The following is a 22,031-nucleotide window of genomic DNA, read 5'->3' as shown; positions in this document are numbered from 1 at the left end:
TTTGAAAAAAGCAGAACAGTTTATACTTTCTTTTTATTAAATCCACTTAACACTTTGTACCACTGGGCGGCCTGGTGACCCAAGAAGTCTGTCTGGAAACATAGAAACTCCATACTATAATGATTATTAAGGTTTTTCCAATCAGGGAACCCCGCCTGAATGGCATGCTTCAATTGCAACCATCTAAAATTTTCTGAGTTTTTAAGACCAAATTTATGTTGCAACTGTGAAAATTCAAGCATAGTACCATTAGAAACAACATCATCCAATATTCGTATTCCTGCTACCATCCAGTGCTTCCAGACTAGTCTCTCTCCGCCAATTTGAATCTTGGAGTTTACCCATATAGACTGTTTTGTAGATTTAGAAATTGGAATAGTTGTTAAGTTGCTTACATATCGCAATGTTTTCCATGTATCTACTAGTATGCTATTATCTTTACTGTAGCTAGGCATTTTGATACTGAGTACATGGCACAGACGCAATGGAGACATGAGTTGCCATTCTAACCACAACGAGTCAGGGAGTTTTTCCATGAGTTCTGGGAGGACCCAATACATACCTTGGCGCAAAATATAGGCTTGATGATACCTATAAAAATTTGGAGCATTGAGATTAAGCATGAAATTACTACATCTCAATGGCCACGAATTTGGTCTCGGAGGATGAAATGTACGGTGTCAGCATCTATGAGACAAACTTGGTTTTTTTCTGTTGCATAGAGTGTTGTGGACCCCTGTTAGGTTACAAAAATTAGATAGTTCTTTGTCTAATAGATGTTGGCATTGTCATTTGGAAGCAGGAACTTTAGATCATTTATTGTTTCATTGCCCATTTATTATGAATTTTTGGAAATCAATTTGGGACCAAATTAATAATTTGTTAGATAATCCGGTGGCATTATCTTATGATACTGTGATATTTGGCATGGAAATGAGAGCAAAAAGTCAGATTTCTATGAATAACAATAAATTATTACTCATAATGACTGGTGTTGCCATTCAGCAAATCACATATAATTGGAAGGATTGGAGAAAATTGAATTACAACTTTTGGTGGAACTCTCTATGCCATATCTATAAAATGGAAAGATTTATTGCATTACAAAAGTGTTATTTCAAGAAATTTCAGGATGTATGGAAACCATTAACAAAATATTGTACGAAGTAGTAGAGTTTGTTTCCCTTAAATTTATTAGTATTAATTGGGTAGGGTGGGGATGTTTAATACATAATACAGCAAATTCCAAAAGGGAGGAATTGGAGATTGAAAGAGTACATGGAGGGATAAAGACAAAAAGAGTTTGACATTTTACTGGGGAAATAACAGACTCTAGACTTTATAATATTCTATCATCTCACATGACAAGATTTGTACCTGGATCTGGAGAGGATAATCCCCGCTGACGGTAAGTGTCAGACTGTAGACTTCCAGTATCACCAGTTTAATGAAGGAGACAGCTGTGTTACCCTGGTTGCTGTTCTGCACATTAATAGTGAAGGGGGTAAGTGTTGAGTCTTTAGAACATATGCCAACTAGCTGGTAGATGCATGTACCCTGAAAATTGTATCTCAGCCCATCAAAGGTCATGTAATGAGGGTCTCCAGAAGAAACACAAGAAGAATAAGTGATTGGGTAGCAGCCTCTCACACCATTCACCAAAGCACATCTCTCGTTGTCTTTGCATCTGGTATTGCGACAAATCACAATGGCTAGCCTTGGATCACATGTGCAGTGTATCTTGCAGTTTGTATCTGACCAGAATTCTTGACCAGGTTTGTAATGAATACCACCGTAATCACAGCCACAATTTCCAATAGGGACACATTTTCCATCACTTAGGACATATCTATCATTACACTGGCAGGTCTCCACACAGGGAAGTTTGCATCTTTCTGTGGCAGTTCTGTCTGAGCAAGTCATGGGACAGGCAGTTCCACAGGCCACATAATAGCTCATCCTAGGACAGGGAAAAGCTGGACAGAAGATAATGCAAAATGGTTTCACATACTTTATATTTTCCTTGTAACACTGTATGGAAGATACCATTAGCAAGCTTCAAATGCTAATTTGGGGGATCAAATGGAATCACCGAGACCCTGATACATTAAAGGTTTGCACTGATTCCACTATATTATCTAACTGAAATTGAAGCACATCCTGCCTTCCTGTCGAGACATATGGCTGGCGTAAATTTTGGGAATTGTTCATCAAAGATCAGCTGTGTGACTGCAAATTAGATGACATTCTCATTTCCTTTGCATATTCCAAGGTGCCATAGATTAACATCAGGCTTTTATCCCTTTATCATTCTGTTTCAGCTACTTCTGAAGTGGTTTTCAGAACATCTGATGTGACTGCATAGATACTACATAGAAGCCTTTGAAGGCCATATCTGTGTATTTTAGTTTATTAATAGCAAATACAGTGTAAGATAAAATGAAAGTAAGTGATCAGAAATGGCTTCTGGCCGGTTAAATCACCTGTTCAGGGCTAATCACTAATTTTCAGTGGCATTTAACTGGTTAATGCAGTGATTCCCAACCCTGTCCTGGAGGAACACCAGGCCAATCGGGTTTTCAGGCTAGCCCTAATGAATATGCATGAGAGAGATTTGCCTATGATGGAAGTGATAGGCATGCAAATTTGCTTCATGCATATTCATTAGGGCTAGCCTGAAAACCTAATTGGCCTGGTGTTCCTCCAGGACAGGGTTGGGAACCACTGGGTTAATGGCACTGAAAATAACTGGTTAATGCTGAACTTAAAACAGGCGATTTTCGGCACTTGGCCAGTTAAGTGCTAATATTTAGAACTTAACTAGCCAGATTAACTGCATAAATAGGTCTGCACAAAAGTCAGTCCTATCTTTATGTGGTAACCCAGGGCTGCCCAAGTCTGGTCCTCGAAATCTACTGGCAGGCCAGGTTTTCAGGATATCCACAAAGAACATGCACGAGAGAGATTCGCATACCAAGAAGGCAGTGCAGGCAAATCTCTCTCATGTATATTCATTGTGGATATCCTGAAAATCTGGCCTGCCAGTAGATCTCGAGGACCGGACTTGGGCAGCCCTGTGGTAACCTATAGCCGGTTAAGTGGCCAGATCTGGAAACTTGCAAATTCATTGCCAATGCCCAGATATGGCCCGGGATTGAATTTCTGTGTTGAAAGCTAGCAGCGGTCAGCAAAATGCTGATTGCCGCTGGCTAAATAGCAGGCTCTATATGACCTAGGTATGGATACTTTATGTATTTTATGTTGTGACACTGTATTAATAAAAGAACACACCACTTATGCAATTAACATTGGGTCTAGATTCCATATGAATATTGAAATGTAAATGAGTTCCAAAATGGAAAAATTATGTTTTATCTGATAATTTTCTTTCTTGTAGTCCTACCAGACCAGGCCAAAACATGTGGATTATTTATTTATTTACTTAAAAAATTTCTTTTCTGCCTAAACCTAGGCAGATTACAAACCAACATATGTACATAATTTCATTACAAAACACTACACATATAAAACAGCCTCATCCCTTCACAGTGGTTAACAATTACACCTCTTCATCAGAAAAATGCACAAATAACCAAATTTTAAGCAAATAATGAAACTGATCTGCATTCTTACCCAAGTAAAAACTACCTGGTAATGTATTCCATAAGCTCACACCTACTATGGAAAGTGCCAATGAGCTTGTATAACCAACCACCATACGCATTGCTGTTTCAGATCTTAAGCCCCTAGTAGGCACATGCGTCTTCAAAGCCTACTGCAAATACCATGGTGCCTGATCATACAGAATCTGATGTATTGTATTGTACCCGAAAACCTATTGGCAGCAAGTGTAACTGCTTCAAAATTGGCATCATATGTGCTGAATGACTCACACCCATCAACACTCTTGCTACTACATTCTGAATCAATTGCAATGCCTTCAATCTACATACATTTCATAATACCTAAATATAAGGTATTACAATAATCCATCTTAAAGAGCACTAAATTTTGTAGGACAGTAAGAAAATCACTTTATGTCACCAGTGGTTTCAGTCTGCTCAGTAAATACAACTAAAAAAAAGATGACTGTACAACTTTTGTTACTTGTGAACTCATAGTAGGCTCACACTCAGTATCAGTATTATGTTGAGACAGGTCAGAATCGACATCTTGTACCCCAGGAGATTCTCTGTAGGACAAATATTTTCTAGGATGAATAGGCCAATGAGTGTGAAAGCAATGAAAAGAGCTTCTTCGACGACATTGGTACCGATCCATTGATGATGACGAGCGACGCAATGATCTCTTGGATCTGGAAGCATGCGATATCGATATTTGGTACTGCTGCGATGTAGAACGCCGATGCTTTGATGCAGAGCACCAATGCTGCATCGCAGAGCATTGATGCTGCAATGGAGATGGTCGATGCTGAGATGTTAACCCTTTCAGGACCAAGGGACATATTTGTCCCATAACTTTAAAATCCTATAAATTTTGATTGGGATAGTCTACAGTTCTAAATTTGATATGTACGGATTCCATAGGATACTGCCTTTATGTAAACAAACTGGTTCCGACATTCATTCATTAGCGTCGTTGCCAGATTGACGAGAAGATTCACTTGCCACACTGTCCATAAGCCAGAAGTTTGATTTTTTAAATAAAAATAATGATATTTCACAAAAAAAATCAATTTTTTGGCATCTGCAAGCCCTTTTTACCATAAAAATGTCGTCAAAACCACAAAAATTGGCCTACGATCCTTATGGTCCTGAAAGGGTTAAGCGCCGATGCTACAATGTAGAGTGGCACTGTTTCAATGCAGGTCCAAAAAAACAGGAGAGAGATCTCCACAATCCAAGTAGACAGAAACAAACCACAGTGAAGTTACAAAGTAATGTTGGTGCGCACTTTATTTATCAATCATAAAAGTCTGTGCGGTGGCTCTACACACACGTGTTTCAGCCGATATGGCCTGCCTCAGGAGCCTACAACATATAGAACATATAGAAAATGACACACAGAAGTTATTAAATGTATACAATAATAACATAAACAAATAAATGTCATAACAATCCACGTTTGTCAAAATAATGTGGAAACAATGTATAAGAGAACATTAACTGCCTCTGTAAACATAAATGAGTGTGATACGGACATAGAAGGACATGTAATATAAATAGAGTAAGGACATGTACTATAAAATTAAACAAAAAAATCCACTGGTGTATTGGACAAAAGATAGAACGGATATCAATAAAAATTCAAAATATATGTTAAAAAGACAAAATAATACATAATTTAAAAATATGCGAGTCTTTTTTCCATTTTTTTATTCATTTTAAAAACCAACATCAAGTGCAACATATTATCTAACAATGTACAAAATAAACAGCACTTAATTCCATCAATTGATATAATCAGTACATATCCCTTCCCTCTCTCCCACCCACCCTTTCATACAGCATAAAGACAATCAAGAATAATACAAATGATAAAGACAAATAAAATTGCAATCAAATAATAAATTAAAGGCATATCCCCCCTCCCACCCACTCATCCTGGACGTGTATAATCAAAGGGCTAAATTTTGTCAATGAGTCCCAAACCTCCTTGAATTTCTTATAATGTCCCAGTTGTATTGCACTCATATGTTCAAATTTATGTTTGGCACAAGGATTCCCACCAAAAACTATAGTATAACCTGTCCCAATTTTTCAAATTTTTCAAAATAAGTTGTATGGCAACTCCCGACATGATGAAAAGTAATCTATTGTTATGTGAAGTCAAATACATAGTATGTATTTGACCCATCAATTACAATGATCAAACATATCTTTTCCATAATAATCAATTACTTCACTGATGTTGTCTACTATGACTGAAACACCTCATTCAATTATTATGAAGTTTATGTAAAAAAATAGGAGATTTAAAAAAACAAACAAACAAATAATTAAATGATAACATATAAAAAGGAAAATTGAATGATACAAAATATGATTGGCATTAATACAAATCTTTGCCGGTTTCGTGTGGTAAAAGATATTCTAAAAACATTAATACTATCAACTTCAGTATTAGATTGCTGAAATAAATTATCTAAATACTCGCATAAGAACAATACTTGAACTACACGGAACTCTCGAATCCTGTAATCAATGATGAGTATGGTGAAATGCATTAAACAAAAATCAACGTACTTGCAGTTGTAACGATCAAACATAGAAAGATCAGCGTGCTTACTGTGGTGCCGATCAGACAGGAACATAAGAATATAAGAATTGCTGCTGTTGGGTCAGACCAGTGGTCCATCGGGCCCAGCAGTCGGCTTACGCGGTGGCCCCCAGGTCAAAGACCAGTGCCCTAACCGAGACCAGCCCTACCTTTGTTCATTCTGGTTCAGCAGGAATATGTCCAACCTTGTCTTGAATCCCTGGAGTGTGTTTTCCCCTATATAACATATTCCGGAAGAGCATTCCAGTTCTCTACTACACTCTGGGGAAAGAAGAACTTCCATACCTTTGTACGGAATCTATACCCTTTTAACTTTAGAGAGTGCCCTCTCGTTCTCTCTACCTTGGAGAGGGTGAACAACCTGTCTTTATCTACTAAGTCTATTCCCTTCATTATCTTGAATGTTTTGATCATATCCCCTCTCAGTCTCCTCTTTTCAAGGGAGAATAGGCCCAGCATCTCTAATCTCTCACTGTACGGCAACTCCTCCAATCCCTTAACCATTTTAGCTCCTCTTTTCTGGACCATTTCAAGTAGTATCGTGTCCTTCTTCATGTACGGCGACCAGTGCTAGACGCAGTATTCCAGGTGAGGGCATACCATGGCCCGGTACAGCGGCATGATAACCTTCTCCGAACTGTTCGTGATCCCCTTCTTAACCATTCCTAGCATTCTGTTTGCCCTTTTTGCCGCCGTCGCACATTTTGCGGACGGCTTCATCAACTTGTCAACCAGTACTCCCAAGTCTCTTTCCTGGGGGGTCTCTCCAAGTACTGCCCCAGACATTGTATCATCCGCAAATTTAATCAACTCACTCATCGTACCCATTTCCAGATCCTTTATGAATATGTTGAAGAGCACGAGTCCAAGCACTGAGCCCTGTGGCACCCCACTGGTGACGTTCTTCCAATCTGAGAATTGTCCATTTACCTCCACTCTCTGTTTCCTATCCGTTAGCCAGTTTTTAATCCACATGAGTATTTCACCCTCTATTCCATAGCTCCCAATTTTCTGAAGTAGTCATTCATGCAGAACCTTGTCGAACGCCTTCTGAAAATCCAGATATACAATGTCAACCGGGTTACACTTGTCTATCTGCTAGTTTACTCCCTCGAAGAACTGCAGCAAGTTCGTCAAGCAAGATCATCCTTTGCTGAAGCTGTGCTGACTGGTCCTCATCAGATTATATCCGTCAAGGTGATCAATGATGTGGTCTTTTATTAGAACCTCTACCATCTTTCCCAGTACCAAGGTCAGACTCACCGGTCTGTAGTTTCCCAGATCTCCCCTCGAACCTTTTTTGAAGATCGGCGTAACATTCGCCACCTTCCAGTCTTCCGGAATCTTTCCCTATTTGATCAACAGATTGGCTATTAGTTGAAACAGTTCATCTATAGTCCCTTTCAGTTCCTTAATGACCCTCGGATGGATGTCATCCAGTCCCGGGGATTTGTTGCTCTTCAGCCTATCAATCTGCCTGCATACTTCTTCTAAATTGGTGGTTGTCCTCCAGGTGGTCCTCACTCACTGTGTGTGTGTCTCGGCAGTTCCACTGTTGTTGGTGATTTTCCATGGCCTCTCTGTATGCCTCCTCGATGAACTTCTCTAACTCCCAGACTTCATCCTCAGTGGTTTCCTCCGTCTTGAAGTTGTCTGCCTCACTGCTCGAAGTGCCTCTAGTTCCAGTATTCTGCCTTCCAGGAGTCTAACTTGTTTCTTCAGGTGCTCCAGTTCCCCACATCGAGTGCATACATATGACTACCTCACAGAGGGGAGGTAGTCATACATATGGCAAACGGTGCAGAAAACTGGGTAGCTCAACATGCTGCTTCCATTGCTGTCCGCTTGCTGTTCCGTCTGAAGTGGCTTCTCCCTGCTTGCTGGTGCAGTTGCTGGTGTCTGCCTCTGTTCTGCTTACTGGTGTGGCTGCTGTGGTTGCCCTTCTTAAGGCCCTTTGCAAAGGCGCTCTCACTAAGGCAAGTGCCTTTAACGCTCACCTACGACGCGCGCCAAACAGCTGCATGCCGTTGGCCCCTCTCCTTTTAAGGGGGAGCTCCGGATCAGAGCGCCGATGTCAGAGGGGTGGGGGGAGCTACCTCTCGCCGCTGCTCCTCTTGCCTGCCTTCTCCTCCTGCCCTGCTCCGATTCCTTGTTATTGTTCGCTGTTTTACTGTTCTCTCCTGCTGCCTCCTGACTCCTCCTGGCTCCCTGCTATTTCGAGCTGGTGCGGTGTTCTGCCATTGGCCCCTCCCCTTTTAAGGGGGACTCCGGATCCAAGCGCCGACATCAGAGGGGTGGGCAGAGCTACCTCTCGCAGCTACCCCTCTCGTCTGCCTTCTCCTCCTGCCCTGCTTCGATTCCCTGTTGTTGTTCGCTGTTTTACTGCTCTCTCCTGCTGCCTCTCGACTTCTCCTGGCTCCCTGCTACTTCATTTATTCTTAAGTAAACCAATTTACTTTCAATAAAGCAAATTCCATACTAAATGAAATTTGAATTGATTAAAAAAAAAAAAACATTATTCTTACCGCTCAATTAAACTCATCAATACACAATATTACATGAATCATATAAAATAATTGGGCAGCAAATACTGGTGTCAGTGAATTATGACAAACGTGACCAGAAAGTAATTCGATGATAAAAAGATATTAATCGATTACACATCAGCCGATATTGTACATGATTCTATGGATTTCAATGTGAAAAATAATTATAAAAGGACTTTTAGGAATCAGCACTTATATGCAGTATACATATGTTGTGATGGAACTGCAATCATTGTTAAATAACAACCACAAACAGAGAGAGAGAGAGAGAGAGAGAGAGAACAACAGTTAATTCAACTGCAGGTACAATATGATAACTACGTAGTCTTAAACCCCCAACTAGAGATCAACTGACTTACTGAACCAAGCAAGAAAGAACTTCAACTCATCCTTGTAGAAGATGGGGAGAAGTGGGGGGGGGGGGAAGAATTTAGAACCACTTAGTGTGGCCCCAACTCCATACAAATCTTCTTCTTAATGTTAAAAGGAGCATAAACTTCCCAGGAGGTATCCTCCTGCTCTATTGACAAACAGCTAATAAACTGGGTTAGGAGCAGCCTCAGATGAGCACCAGAAGCTGCACAGTCCATCCACTGTCCACTGGAGACAAAGAATATTGAATAATTCCATGGCTGCAAATAGTATTTGATTTGATTTCTTATATACCGCTATACCGTGAGGTTTAAAGCGGTTTACAATGAAGATACAATTAAAGATACAGTAATAAAATAAAATAAAATAGGTACTTTGAATTTCCCTAACGGTCCCGAAAGGCTCACAATCTAGCTAAAGTACCTGAGAAAACAATTAATGAATAGTAAACGATATAAATATAAAGACAGAAATATAGACAAGATATGAACATCTCGATAAATTTTCAGAGAAAATTAAATTAGGATTAAAAAAATAAAATAAAAATATATAAATAGCAAAAAACAGTTGGAAAATTAGCACATAGAACTAGATTGTATCCATCCACTGGTATATAGACATAACCCACATGTTCTGGACTGGTCGGGGTAGGTGCTAAGGAAATTTAAATTTTTAAATGGATTCTAAGAATATCTTTTTTTTTTTTTTAATTTGGCCAATTTGACTTTAGTATAATTAGTGCATAGGTTTCAGTACTGCAACAAGATCCAATTGAAATTCCTCCACATTTTCCATGTTCTATCAGCCATTGCCCTACCAACATGTCTCCTACCTATAACTTCAGATAGATTGTTTGGGTGGTACTAATCATTCCGTCAGCTCTGAAAATGGGAAGGAAGTTGCCTATGAGATTACCCTTAAAACCAATATGGGATAATTCCACCAAATACTATAGAATGCTAATTATCCGGACTAACCTCGGCAGAGAGCAGATAATCAAATATCTGGATTATTGGACATTATTTTTTTGTTTTGTTTTTAATAATAGCTATTAATAAATGCTGTCAGCACCTCTCCCCAACAAGAAAAGGCAGCGTTTCCCCTCCTGGGCTCAGTGGAATGACCCTAGGTCTATCTTGTTTCCCTGGGTATTCTAGCAGCGCGCTAGGGCGATTCCCACTAGGAGACTTTCACCCACTGTCAACACCCCCCCTACAAAAAAGAGAGCATTCCCCCTCCCTCCCTGAACAGACACCATCAAGTTTCAAGTTTTTATTATAATTTGATGCAATCGCTTATTAATTTTCTAAGTGAGTTTAACAATTTAAAATAAGGGAATCAAATAAAAAACACCAATAACAATATACTTATTCCCACTCACTCCTACCCATGCTTTTTCAGTGACGAAAATAGCTGCCAAGACTTCCAGTGGCAATTATAGCCTCACAAGACTGGAAGTCTTGGAAGCTATTTTCATTGCTGAAAAAGCATGGGCAGGTGCTAGTGGGAATAAGTATATTGTTATTGGTAATTTTTATTTGATTCCCCTATTTTAAATTGTTAAACTCGCTAAAACTTGAAACTTGATGGTGTCTGTTCGGGGAGGGAGGGGGAATGCTCTCTTCTTTTGTAGGGGGGGGTGTTGACAGTGGGTAAAAGTCTCCTAGTTTTTATTTGGGGGGGAGGGGTTGGGCTGATGGCAGTGGTGGCAGAAGCAGAGAGGGAAGGTGATAGGAATGGTACTTCGGGGGGAACTCAAATATAAACTGAGACCCCCAAAGCAATCCAGATAATCAGTATTCGGATAATCGGCATTCTACTGAGCTCTTTGGGGAAAATGGGATAGAAAATAAATTAAATAAATTATGCAAATGATTAGAATAATAGCATATACTCACATGTGTACATATATACACAAATGCCAAAATTCCATGTAAGCACTATTTTGTAAATATGCATATATCTTACATAGTATGTATTCAATAGATGGACTTACACATAAGTGGAGTCTTTGCATAACATGGGAAGAACTCATACTTACATGTGTAACATAGAATACTGTAAATAGCACATATATCTCCAGCATTTAGGCGCAAGCCTTATACCAGCTCTATGACTGACGTATATGAGATACTGGTATTCTATAAAGGAAATAGACACCTTTCTTTATCAAATAGGCACTGCATAGGAACCCTCTAGCTCCATCATTCTATAGAAGGTTGTGTAAAGTTAGTCACCAATTTGTGTGTGCAAGTTATAGAATACTTCCATTTCCACATGTGATTGTTAAAGTTACACATACAAGTGTGAGTTGAGTATTAATGGGTGTTCTATAACTGTCATGCAACTCACTTAGCATTTACAGGGAAAGCGCTTGGGTGGAGCATGGGCTATCTAACATTTGCACACATCCCTTATAGAAAACTCTATGTTATACATACTAAAGTAACCAACAAATATTCAGAATAAAGCTGCTAATAGTGAAAGGAAACAGGCTGAAAGGCAAGTAACTAACATGGAGAAAAAGACCTCAGTGTTTCAAGGAAACAACCAAGAAACTATATGTTCAGTTATAAACTGCCATACAAAACACATCCCAGGTCAAAAAACTCCATGGAAAAGATTCATAAAGATACAGTTTAAAATACACAAGTTAAACTGCAAAGAAAACAGCAAAAAACTGTAAAAACTTGCACTTATCTTCCATTCATCTCCCACAAGCAGTGGAAATAAATATCCGTTGCTCCAATACGGAACCAGACACACTTTTCAAAGAATGAACTCAGTATTCCCGACAGGCCCTGTTTCGCCAAGTGGCTGCGTCAGGGGAATATCTTTAGAAAGAGAGCAACTGTTTCAAAAAAATCTTCCACGGGAAAAAGGCCATTTTCCCGTGGAAGATTTTTTGAAACAGTTGCTCTCTTTCTAAAGATATTCCCCTGACGCAGCCACTTGGCGAAACAGGGCCATTTTCCCGTGGAAGATTTTTTGAAACAGTTGCTCTCTTTCTAAAGATATTCCCCTGACGCAGCCACTTGGCGAAACAGGGCCATTTTCCCGTGGAAGATTTTTTGAAACAGTTGCTCTCTTTCTAAAGATATTCCCCTGACGCAGCCACTTGGCGAAACAGGGCCTGTCGGGAATACTGAGTTCATTCTTTGAAAAGTGTGTCTGGTTCCGTATTGGAGCAACGGATATTTATTTCCACTGCTTGTGGGAGATGAATGGAAGATAAGTGCAAGTTTTTACAGTTTTTTGCTGTTTTTTTTTGCAGTTTAACTTGTGTATTTTAAACTGTATCTTTATGAATCTTTTCCATGGAGTTTTTTGACCTGGGATGTGTTTTGTATGGCAGTTTATAACTGAACATATAGTTTCTTGGTTGTTTCCTTGAAACACTGAGGTCTTTTTCTCCATGTTAGTTACTTGCCTTTCAGCCTGTTTCCTTCCACTATTAGCAGCTTTATTCTGAATATTTGTTGGTCATTTTTTTGATTTTTTTTTTGGATATTCAGCTTGTATACTTTTTGATACATACTAAAGGAGCATTTATGCCTGCTATTGACATGATATAAGTGGGAGTGCCTAAATAATGGTGCATAAATGCTGACTTATGCTAGCATTCTACGAGTGTATAACAGAATCTAAGTAGCACATACCATTATAGAATTTGTGATCAGTGTGCTGCATCTTAGCACCTAACTTTTGGCGTCCTTTGGAGACTTGCTCCTGGGTACAGTTATAGATATATCCCCCACATGTCCAACAAGGGTTGCTGCAATAGTACAGTAGTTAGGATCCCAGAAAACAACAAGGCAACTGGCTGGCAAAATCCAACCTGAAAACAATAAGAACAGAAGACAGATGTGAAGATAAAATGTAGACTTTATTAACTTATCTTGCTCCAGGAACAAGATTTGTTAATAAAGGAGCAAGATAAGTTAATAAAGTCTACTTTTTATCTTCACATTGGCTTGCTGTTCTTATTGTTTCCACATAGTTAATAGTTGCCATTTTCCCTCCCTCACTGAGTATGAGTGCACCACCTCTGTGTGACATATGCCCTGCCATTTCCAAAATTGAAAGCTCTGCATCTGAATATTATTACTTATTGTAAGAGATGGGAAAGGTACTCACGGCATTTAGCAGGTGTCCTCCAGTCATAAACTGGGACCCCTGCATTTCTACAGGCTGATGCATAGGTGCTGAGCTCCTGACAGAAGACTTTCATAGCACCATCATGAATGCAGACGTTGTATACACAGCTATCAAAGAACAGATCAGGTTTCAGAATTGCGTGACACATTATGAAAGCTCCATTGTTTTCCTTGTTGATCAGACCACAATAGTGCTCACTTTCATACAACTCTGCCTTGCTCTCATCACAGAATGGGCAGGTTTCGGGGACATCACAACAGAAAAGGTCCCGCTGCTGAACTCTCCAGCTGCTGGCCCATTCCAGGATGGATGAAGCTGGAGTGCTGGTAACAGTCCCCATCTCATCTGTTGGGTTTCCATTGAAATTTCCACACAGACCACAGGTTGCATTATAATAACGGCTGGGAAGGTGAATCTCCAGATAGGTGGCCCAATTATAGATTATCACGAGCCCAAAATCCATTTCTACTAAGCAATCAAAGCCTCTTTGATAGATGCTTATTTTATCAACTTCCACGTTGATTGGCAAATTAACAAAGGCACCATTTAACTGGGAAATGAAATAAAGTGCTCAATTACTTTTATACAAAATTATAACTAATGTTCTGCCTCTACAATTGTCAACAATTCTCTACTTAATATACTTAATTTAGATGCAGTTTAAAAGCAGCACGAAAAAAGCTAAATCACATGAACAATTGTGAATTTGTCCAATAAGACTGAATGAGCAGAAAGGAAAAATTAGGTTCTTATCTGCTAATTTTCTTTCTGTTAGCCTGTATAGTCCTTATGAATGGGTAATATACCTCACTGCGACCAGCAGGTGGAGTCTAAGACCTAAACTTGTATATTAGGATAGGCTCCCCCCTAGCAATCCAGTCTGCTAAATAGCCAAGCAGAACCTAGGAAAGACTTCAACTGAAAACAGTAAAACATACTCCAAACAAGAGTGTAAAAACAACAAACACTTGTAAACAACTGTTGGAACATGTGTAGAACTAAACCCTGGTATAGAAAATATCCCCACAGTTCACCAGCTGAGCCATAGCCGCTGTTCTTAATTCTCTCTGGCCCTAGAAAAATACGAGAACCTGCAGAAAAAACCAAAATCTGCATGCGAGCAAAACAAAAACCCGCAATCACCACACAAAGACAGATAGGGTGGGGGACTATACCAGTCTACAGGCTAACAGAATGAAAATTAGCAGGTAAGAACCTAATTTCTCCTTCTGTAGCGCCTGATAGACAGGTATAGTCCTTACAAATGGGATGTACCAAAGCAGTACCCATCAAGGGTGGGACCCCCGAAGGGCCAACACCAGAACACGCTAACTGAATACCATGTCCCGACATGCCTAAACATCCACACGATAATGTCTGACAAAGGAATGTAGAGAAGACCAAACTGCAGCCTTGCAAATAACCACTGGAGGCACTAGAGAAGACTCGACCCATGAAGCTGCCTGACCCCGAGTGGAATGAGCCTTGAGAAATTCTGGAACAGGCTTTTACTTCAAAAGATAAGTAGAAGCAATAGTCTCCTTGATCGAGCATGCAATAAAAGCGCCATCCCCCTTATGAGGACCCGCTAGAAGGACAAAGAGACGATCTGTCTTTCTGATCTCCTGCACCCTCTGCACATAAGAGTGAAGGACCTGACTGACATCCAACTTGTGCAACTGCCTCTGCTCAGAAGAGTCCTTCTGGCTACGCAGCATCGGGAGGACCACTGCCTGCCTGACATAAAAAGGAGAAACTACCTTTGGCAGAAAAGAAGGAATAGGCCACAAGACAACCTGCTCCCTAGAAAACTCCAGTAAGGGAACCCTACATGAGAAAGCCTACAGCTGAGAAACACAGAAACACATCTAGCAGAAGTAATGGCCACCATGAAGACCGCTTTAAGAGTAAGGTCCTTCAAACAGCAGTCACCCAACGGTTCAAAAGGTGGGCGCACCAGAATGGACAGAACCAGTTTCAGATCCCAAGATGGAACAGAGTGTCACATGGGAGGCTTGAGCAATTTGGCTGCCCACAAGAAGCGAATCACATCAGGAAACGCTGACCTTTCAACAACCCATGAAAGGCTGACAAGGCCACAAGCTGAACCCAGAGAGAAGACCAAGCCAGTCCCCTGTCTGGGCCATCCTGAAAGAACTCTAAGACGGTAGGCAAGAAAGCGTGAAAAGAGACCTCTCCACGCACAGCACCCACTCCTCAAATATACGCCAAACCCTCACATAAGCCCGAGAGGTAGAAAGCCTCCGGGACCCCAAGAGGTTTGAGATCACTTTATCTGAATACCCCTTCTTATCTAGGTGATCCCTTTCAAGAGCCAAGCTGTATGACAGAAGGGAATGGGAACCTGAGTCAGAAGGTCAGCCGAGAGAGGCAGAGGAAGGGAATCCGCTACCAGATGCCTCACCAGAGCCGCGTACCATGGTCGCCTGGGCCAATCCGGAGCCAACAGAACCACAAGGCCTGGAAGTCAAACTATGCAGAGAACCATGGTTGAAACAGAGGTTCCAGGCCCTTGGCCTGACCATCTCTGTGACAACAGAAGAAACGGGGTGTTTTGGCACTGACACTTGTGGCCATCAGGTCCATGAGGGGCTGACCCCAAGACTGCACTATCAACTGAAAAGCCATGGGGCTTAGATACCACTCTACTTTTCCAAGTTTATTTACAATTTGATATACTGACCATCAAACAAATATATGGATGGTTTACAATTCCTAAAATTAGAGATAAAAAAAAAAAGCATTCAAAAAAAAAATAAAGGAACATAAAAACCAGATGAAGACAAAAATAAGGGCAAAGTGGGTATGGAAGGCACTGAGGGAGGGGAAGATTTCAAAAATTACATCGAAGTCAAAATAAAAAGTAAAAGTGAGGTAGGAAGGGAAGGGAGAGAACAAAAAAGGAGAGGGGAGGGAAGTCGCTTCATAAAAGCGGTTGTTTTGAACAATTAAAAGTAGAAAGAAAACAGGGATCTTATCCAGAATTTTGGTATGCATCTTGAAATAACAAAGTTTTTGGTTTGGTTTTGAATTTATCGAGTAAGTTCTCCGATCGAAGATGAGATGGAATTGCGTTCTAGAGGGAGGGGGCTGTGACAGAAAAGATAAAGTTTCGAGTGTAGCACATGACGACTGAGGAAGTCCGCTTGAATATTCTCCACTCTGGCTATGTGGGAGGCTGAGATGTCCTGAAGATGAGACTCTGCCCAGAGCATGAGTAGAGCTGCCTCCTGTTCCACCAAAGTGCTCCTGTTGCCCCCCCCTAATGATTGACATAGGCCACTGCCATGGCATTGTCTGAAAGAACCCTGACGGACTTGCCCAACAGAAAGGACTGGAAGGCTAACAATGCCAGATGGATGGCTCTGGTCTCTAAGACATTTATCTACCAGGAAGCCTCCTCTGTGGACCAGGTGCCCTGAGCTAAGTGACCTAGACACTGAGCTCCCCAAACGAGAAGACTGGCATCCGTGAGCAACACCATCCACTACAGCTGGTCCAGACTCACCCTTTGTACAAGATGGGAGGTCTGGAGCCACCACGGAAGACTTCAATGAGCCAAGCCCTGAAGCGGAACATGATGATCCAGACTGTGTCTCTGAGACGACCACCTCTGAAGAAGAGCATACTGAAGAGGATGTATGTGGGTCCGAGTCCACCTCATCATGTCGAGGGAAGCCGCCATAGACCCCATGACTTGGAGGAAATCCTGTACCTGAGAACACCGGGATGCCATAAGCAGGCGAATCTGAGATTACAATTTGCTTATCCGGAACTCCGGAAGAAAGACCTTCCCCAAGGAGGTGTCAAACAGAACTCCTAGATATTCCAGATGCTGAGATGGAGACAAACGACTCTTGGAAAGTTTGAAAACCCACCCCACCAACTGCAGAAACTCCACTATCTGAGCTGTGACCCGGGTGATCTCCCAGAACGACCTCACCCAAATCAATCAATTGTCCAGATAGGGATGAACCAGAATGCCCTCTTTTCACAACGCTGCCGCGTGGTGAATGTCTGCAGAGCCATGGCCAGACCACAGGGAAGTGCACAGAACTGATAGTGTTGTCCCAAGATCGCAAAGCACAGGAAGCGATGATGGGAGGCCTGAATAGAAATGTGCAAGTAGGCCTCCATCAGATCTAGAGAGGTCAGAAACTCCCTCGGCTGAACCACCAGAATCACAGACCGCAGATTTTCCATGTGGAAGGATGGCACGTGAAGACCCTTGTTGACTCCCTTCAAATCTAGGATTGGCCAAAAGGTCCCTACTTTCTTTGGCACCACAAAGTAAATCGAGTACCAACCTGTGCCCCACTCCTGAGGGGGAACCGGAACCATCGCATAGAGATACAGCAATCTTTGAAGGGTCTGGTGAAAGGACTGCTGCTTCCATGCCATCTGCGAGGGAGAAGCGAGAAAATGATCTGGCAAGGAACAGGCGAACTCCAGTGCATAGTCATCCTGAATCACCTCCAGAACCCACTGATCGGACATGATCTCTGCCCACTTCAGATAAAAATCTCACAGCCTGGTGTCCACCGGAACCAAGACAGGTTCTGGCAAGGAGTCATTGGGCAAGATGGGCAGAGGGGACCTGGTAGGGGTACTACACCCCCCCCCCCCCCCGAATGGCCCCATGAAAGGACTGCATGTGCTGGAAGAACCTGCCTCTAGAGAGCCCAGTAGAATGAAAAGAGGTGACCCCCTCGACCAGGGCAGAAGCAGCAGAAATCACCCCCACCCCCATGAGCAGCACACCCCGAACCAGCGGCCTAAGCCTATCCTCAGGCAAACGAGGCACTTTAGAATCAGTTAAAATCTGAACTAACTTGTCCAAGTCCTCACCAAACAAGAAAGACCCCTTAAAGGGAAACTTTGTCAACTTAGCTTTGGATGCTGTATCCATCGGCCAAGCGCGAAGCCACAAGATACGGCGTACTGCCACTCCAACAGCCAACGACTTGGCAGAAACTCGCAAGAGGTCATACTTGGCATCTGAGAGATAAGAAGCCCCCAATACAATTTTGGCAACTTCGTTCTTTACCAATTCCCAATCTGCATATTTACTGTCAAGCACATGCTCGGTCCAGCAAAAACACATCGCCACCTGGACCGCCAGAGCTGTCACAGTAAAACTCTGTTTAAGGAGGGACTCCAACTTACACTCCTCATGGTCCTTCAAGGGTGTACCGTCCTCAAAAGGCACGGTAAGCCACTTAGAGATGGCCGAGACCACCGCATCCACCATCGGCAACTTCATAGTGTCCCTATCCCCGTCAGGAATGGGATACAGGCAGGCCATGGAGTGCGAAAAAATGAAAAAGGCACTTCTGGCACTTGCCACAGTGCAAGCCTAAAATCCCAAATATCCTTAAGCATAGGGACCCCTATACGTGGGGGCTCCAATACGGTGTCCTCAAAGTTTAAAACAGAGGAGACCTAAAGAATTAGCTCATGAAAGCCGTCCCGCTGAAATATGCGCACCATGGACGCATCTTCACCAGCAGATGGATGCTCGACCCCCCGTTGGCAGAGCCAACACCCCCCCCAGAGGATCCTGTAAATCTCCCCAAATGTCCAGGTCCTCATAAAGCACATCTGACTCTTCTGGACAAAAAAACCTCAACCCAAGAGACCCTCAGCCGCTTAGAAGAGAGAGGAGGAGGAGTGCAAAAACCAGCGCTGGCTGGGGCCGAACTGGAGCAGACATTGAGGTCACAACCCCCCCGAGACCCCCAGATTGGAAACAGGACCTCCATTCACCAGCACCTGCCACGGTGCAAGCATAAAATTCCGAATATCCTGATGCATAGGAGTCCACTGTACGCAGGGGCTCCAACACGGTGTCCTCAAAGTTTAAAACAGAGAAGACCTGAAGAATTAGCTCATGAAGGCTGTCCCGCTGAAAAATGCGCACCATGGACGCATCTTCACAAGCAGGCCTTGCCAAGTGCTAAAATAAAATCAGGGGGAAAAACCCTCCCAGTTGCCTCAAGGTGGCCCCAGTGGCTGCCACAGCAGGGGACCCAGCACAAACCTTCCCCCTGCTTCTCCAATATAGGGGCAAGATCACCTGAGGACATGGAAAAGATGGAGGTGTTTCCCGCCAAAAACTGGCCAGAAATCACCAAAACAGAGCTCGAGGCCTACATCACCTGAAAGCCTGGACATTTCCTGCCCCCAAGGCCGACGAGCTCTCCATCATGGCAAGGGAATCCCCAGCCACTCCGGCGGTGGGGGAAGCCCGGGTTTCCTCCAAAATCGTGGCCGACTCACGAAGCACTGGTGGCAGGATTCCCTAGTCACCGGTCCCCAAAGCCGATGAGGTTCCCCCACCGCTCCGATCTGTGCAGCGTTTTTACTGGCCGGTCACGAGTGCCTTGCGGCTAGAGCACAATGAGCACTTTTTCTCCTGCCGAGTGCTCGTTGTGCTGCAAAACCGCCCTAACTGGAAAAAGTCTAGGTTAGATGAGAAATAACAGCAAAAGATAGCAAATGGAAGGGAAAAGAACCCTTTCTTACCAGCACAGCCTCAGGATTTTAATGAAGGGCAATTTTTAGCTAATCAGAACAGACTCCACAGCTTTCAAAGCTGGAAGCCTGACCAACCACAGGGGCCAGGCTACCGGCTGAGGCACCTCTACCAAAATTTGGGGAGGTGGAGGAAGGTGGGGGGAGGGACCCAGCATGAGACCCACTGGGTTTAACACTCCCGAAGTCAGACGGATCCCCAAACAGGACCTGTCCAAGCTCTGTCTTGCACAAAAGGGGATCCCAGGAGTCCAAAACAAATTCTAACAGTACTAAGAGGGGAGCTGAATTAGTCTTACCACCTGCTGCTGGAGATTGAGATAGATTGGATTGCTAGGGGAGAGTCTATCCTAATATCCAAGTTATGCTCTCAGTCTCCACCTGCTGGTCGCAGTGAGGTATATTACTCATTCATAAGGACTAAACTGGTCTACCAGGCGCTATAAAAATTATATTTTCTGTCAACTACCAGGATTTATGACCCCTGATAGAGGATAATATCAAAACATGTCAGGTCATTTCTTAAAGCTTGTTCTTCATATCCAGAGGCCCACTGTGTGCTTCTTTAGTATGTGGCAATATTTTGTAAGTTAGTCCAATACAAGCAAGGTTGCAAGTGGTAGATCCTCCAGATTAACTGATTCATATAACTTTAAACAGATATTGAGTGGGACTTATGCAAAAAATTCTGCTGATAAATATTTCTAAAGTCATTTGAATAACTTTTTTACTTTTTTTATTTTTAATTCTATATTTAATTTTTCAAATACATTTCCAAGTATAATCATCTTGAACAGAAAATATTAATGTTTCCTGATGTCTCTAAAGATACTCAGAGAAGAATGCGAGAATATTTGTTGATGAGACCCGCAGTAACTTCTATTAGTGGAATTTTTTCCTGCGTTACCTGTGCAAGTGCATAATTAGATATAAATACTTTAAATAGGTTTTCTTTGATCCATCCCACTTGACTGGATTTTTGTCTCTAAAAAGCCTTGAAAAAGAATAAGTTACAACAACCTCTAAATGTAGAATTCATTTCCTACCATTATAGGCTGTCTTTTTTCCTTTTAATCTAAATATCCTGATTGTATTATGTTTAGTCACTTAATTGAATCTTGGAACCCTTATAATTGAGGACTTGAGCATGATAGAAAATTGTTTGATATTTCTTTAAATTTGATTGAGTGTTTTCCTGACTCATATTATTTGAGATTTGAGATTTTAATTTCAGTCATTTGAATAACTTTGTCCCAAAAATATTAGGTGTGTTCTTTATCTAGGCAGTATTGAGTATCAGCAGTGCCCTAACAAAGTTCCAGCATGTCCTAGAAAAGTCCCTGTGTTTCCTCTTCTGAATTCAAGCCCAGAGATTTATCCAGTTAATTTCCAAAGTTCGTCAAACAAAATTTTGACTATCATCCCTCATAACTTTACATACACATATGATGTCAATATTTGACAGTATTTAATACTGTTCATGCAATTCATTCACTCTGTTTTCTGAAAAACTCACCCCAACTTTTCCAACGTTGTTCTTTTCAAGGGTTATATTATAGCCATACACGTAGATTTTAACCTGTTTTATGTAAGAGACTGACTGACTGTTGTCATTCTTCAGGTCTATGGAAAAGGGAATCAGAGTATGGTCTCCACCACAGAATCTAGAAAGGGTGTAAGTGCAGGTGCCCTGGAACTCATAGTCATAACCATCAAATGTGTGGTAGTGGGGATTCACCCATACCCTGCATATTCCAGTGTAGCTGGGTACACAGTGTGCCTTTCCATCTACAGTTCGACATGACTCTTTTACCCTGCATTTGGCATCTAAGCATGGGTCTGGGAAGAAAAGATCACTTTTGGTTATTAATTTTACATCTTTTTTTTTTTTTTTTTGTAAATCTTTTTATTAAGGAACATCCAACAGTACAAACACAAAAAACAAAGACAAGGCAAAATATCAATGTAGCATAATTGAGAGAAGAATGAATGTACTACTCAAGAAGCAAGAAACTTGTAAATGTGTATTTATAATAGAAGCATCTTAGTATAGTATGCTATTCAAACAAATCCATTGCCATCATGGGCAATTCACCAGGAGTGAATGTCTGATAAATGCTAGCACAATATCAGGCTGAAGATGGTAAGGAACTGATAATA

The 22,031-nt window shown here is 41.8% G+C and overlaps 1 protein-coding gene across 2 annotated transcripts in view; it reads right to left on the bottom strand.

Moving 5' to 3' along the window:
- Positions 1-22,031, bottom strand: part of LOC117369098 (IgGFc-binding protein-like) — a 146,448-nt gene that overhangs the window by 40,031 nt on the left and 84,386 nt on the right. For both annotated transcript variants that reach the window (XM_033963095.1, XM_033963094.1), the window contains exons 14-16: positions 21,388-21,710; positions 13,296-13,866; positions 1,378-1,976 (exon numbers count right to left, since the gene is read on the bottom strand). In XM_033963095.1, the coding sequence (XP_033818986.1) occupies positions 1,378-1,976; positions 13,296-13,866; positions 21,388-21,710 (1,493 nt within the window). The remainder of the gene's footprint in view (positions 1-1,377; positions 1,977-13,295; positions 13,867-21,387; positions 21,711-22,031) is intronic.

The sequence above is a fragment of the Geotrypetes seraphini genome, chromosome 11, assembly GCF_902459505.1.
Source record: "Geotrypetes seraphini chromosome 11, aGeoSer1.1, whole genome shotgun sequence".
NCBI classification, from domain to species: domain Eukaryota; kingdom Metazoa; phylum Chordata; class Amphibia; order Gymnophiona; family Dermophiidae; genus Geotrypetes; species Geotrypetes seraphini.
This window is presented reverse-complemented; position numbering and strand designations above follow the sequence as displayed.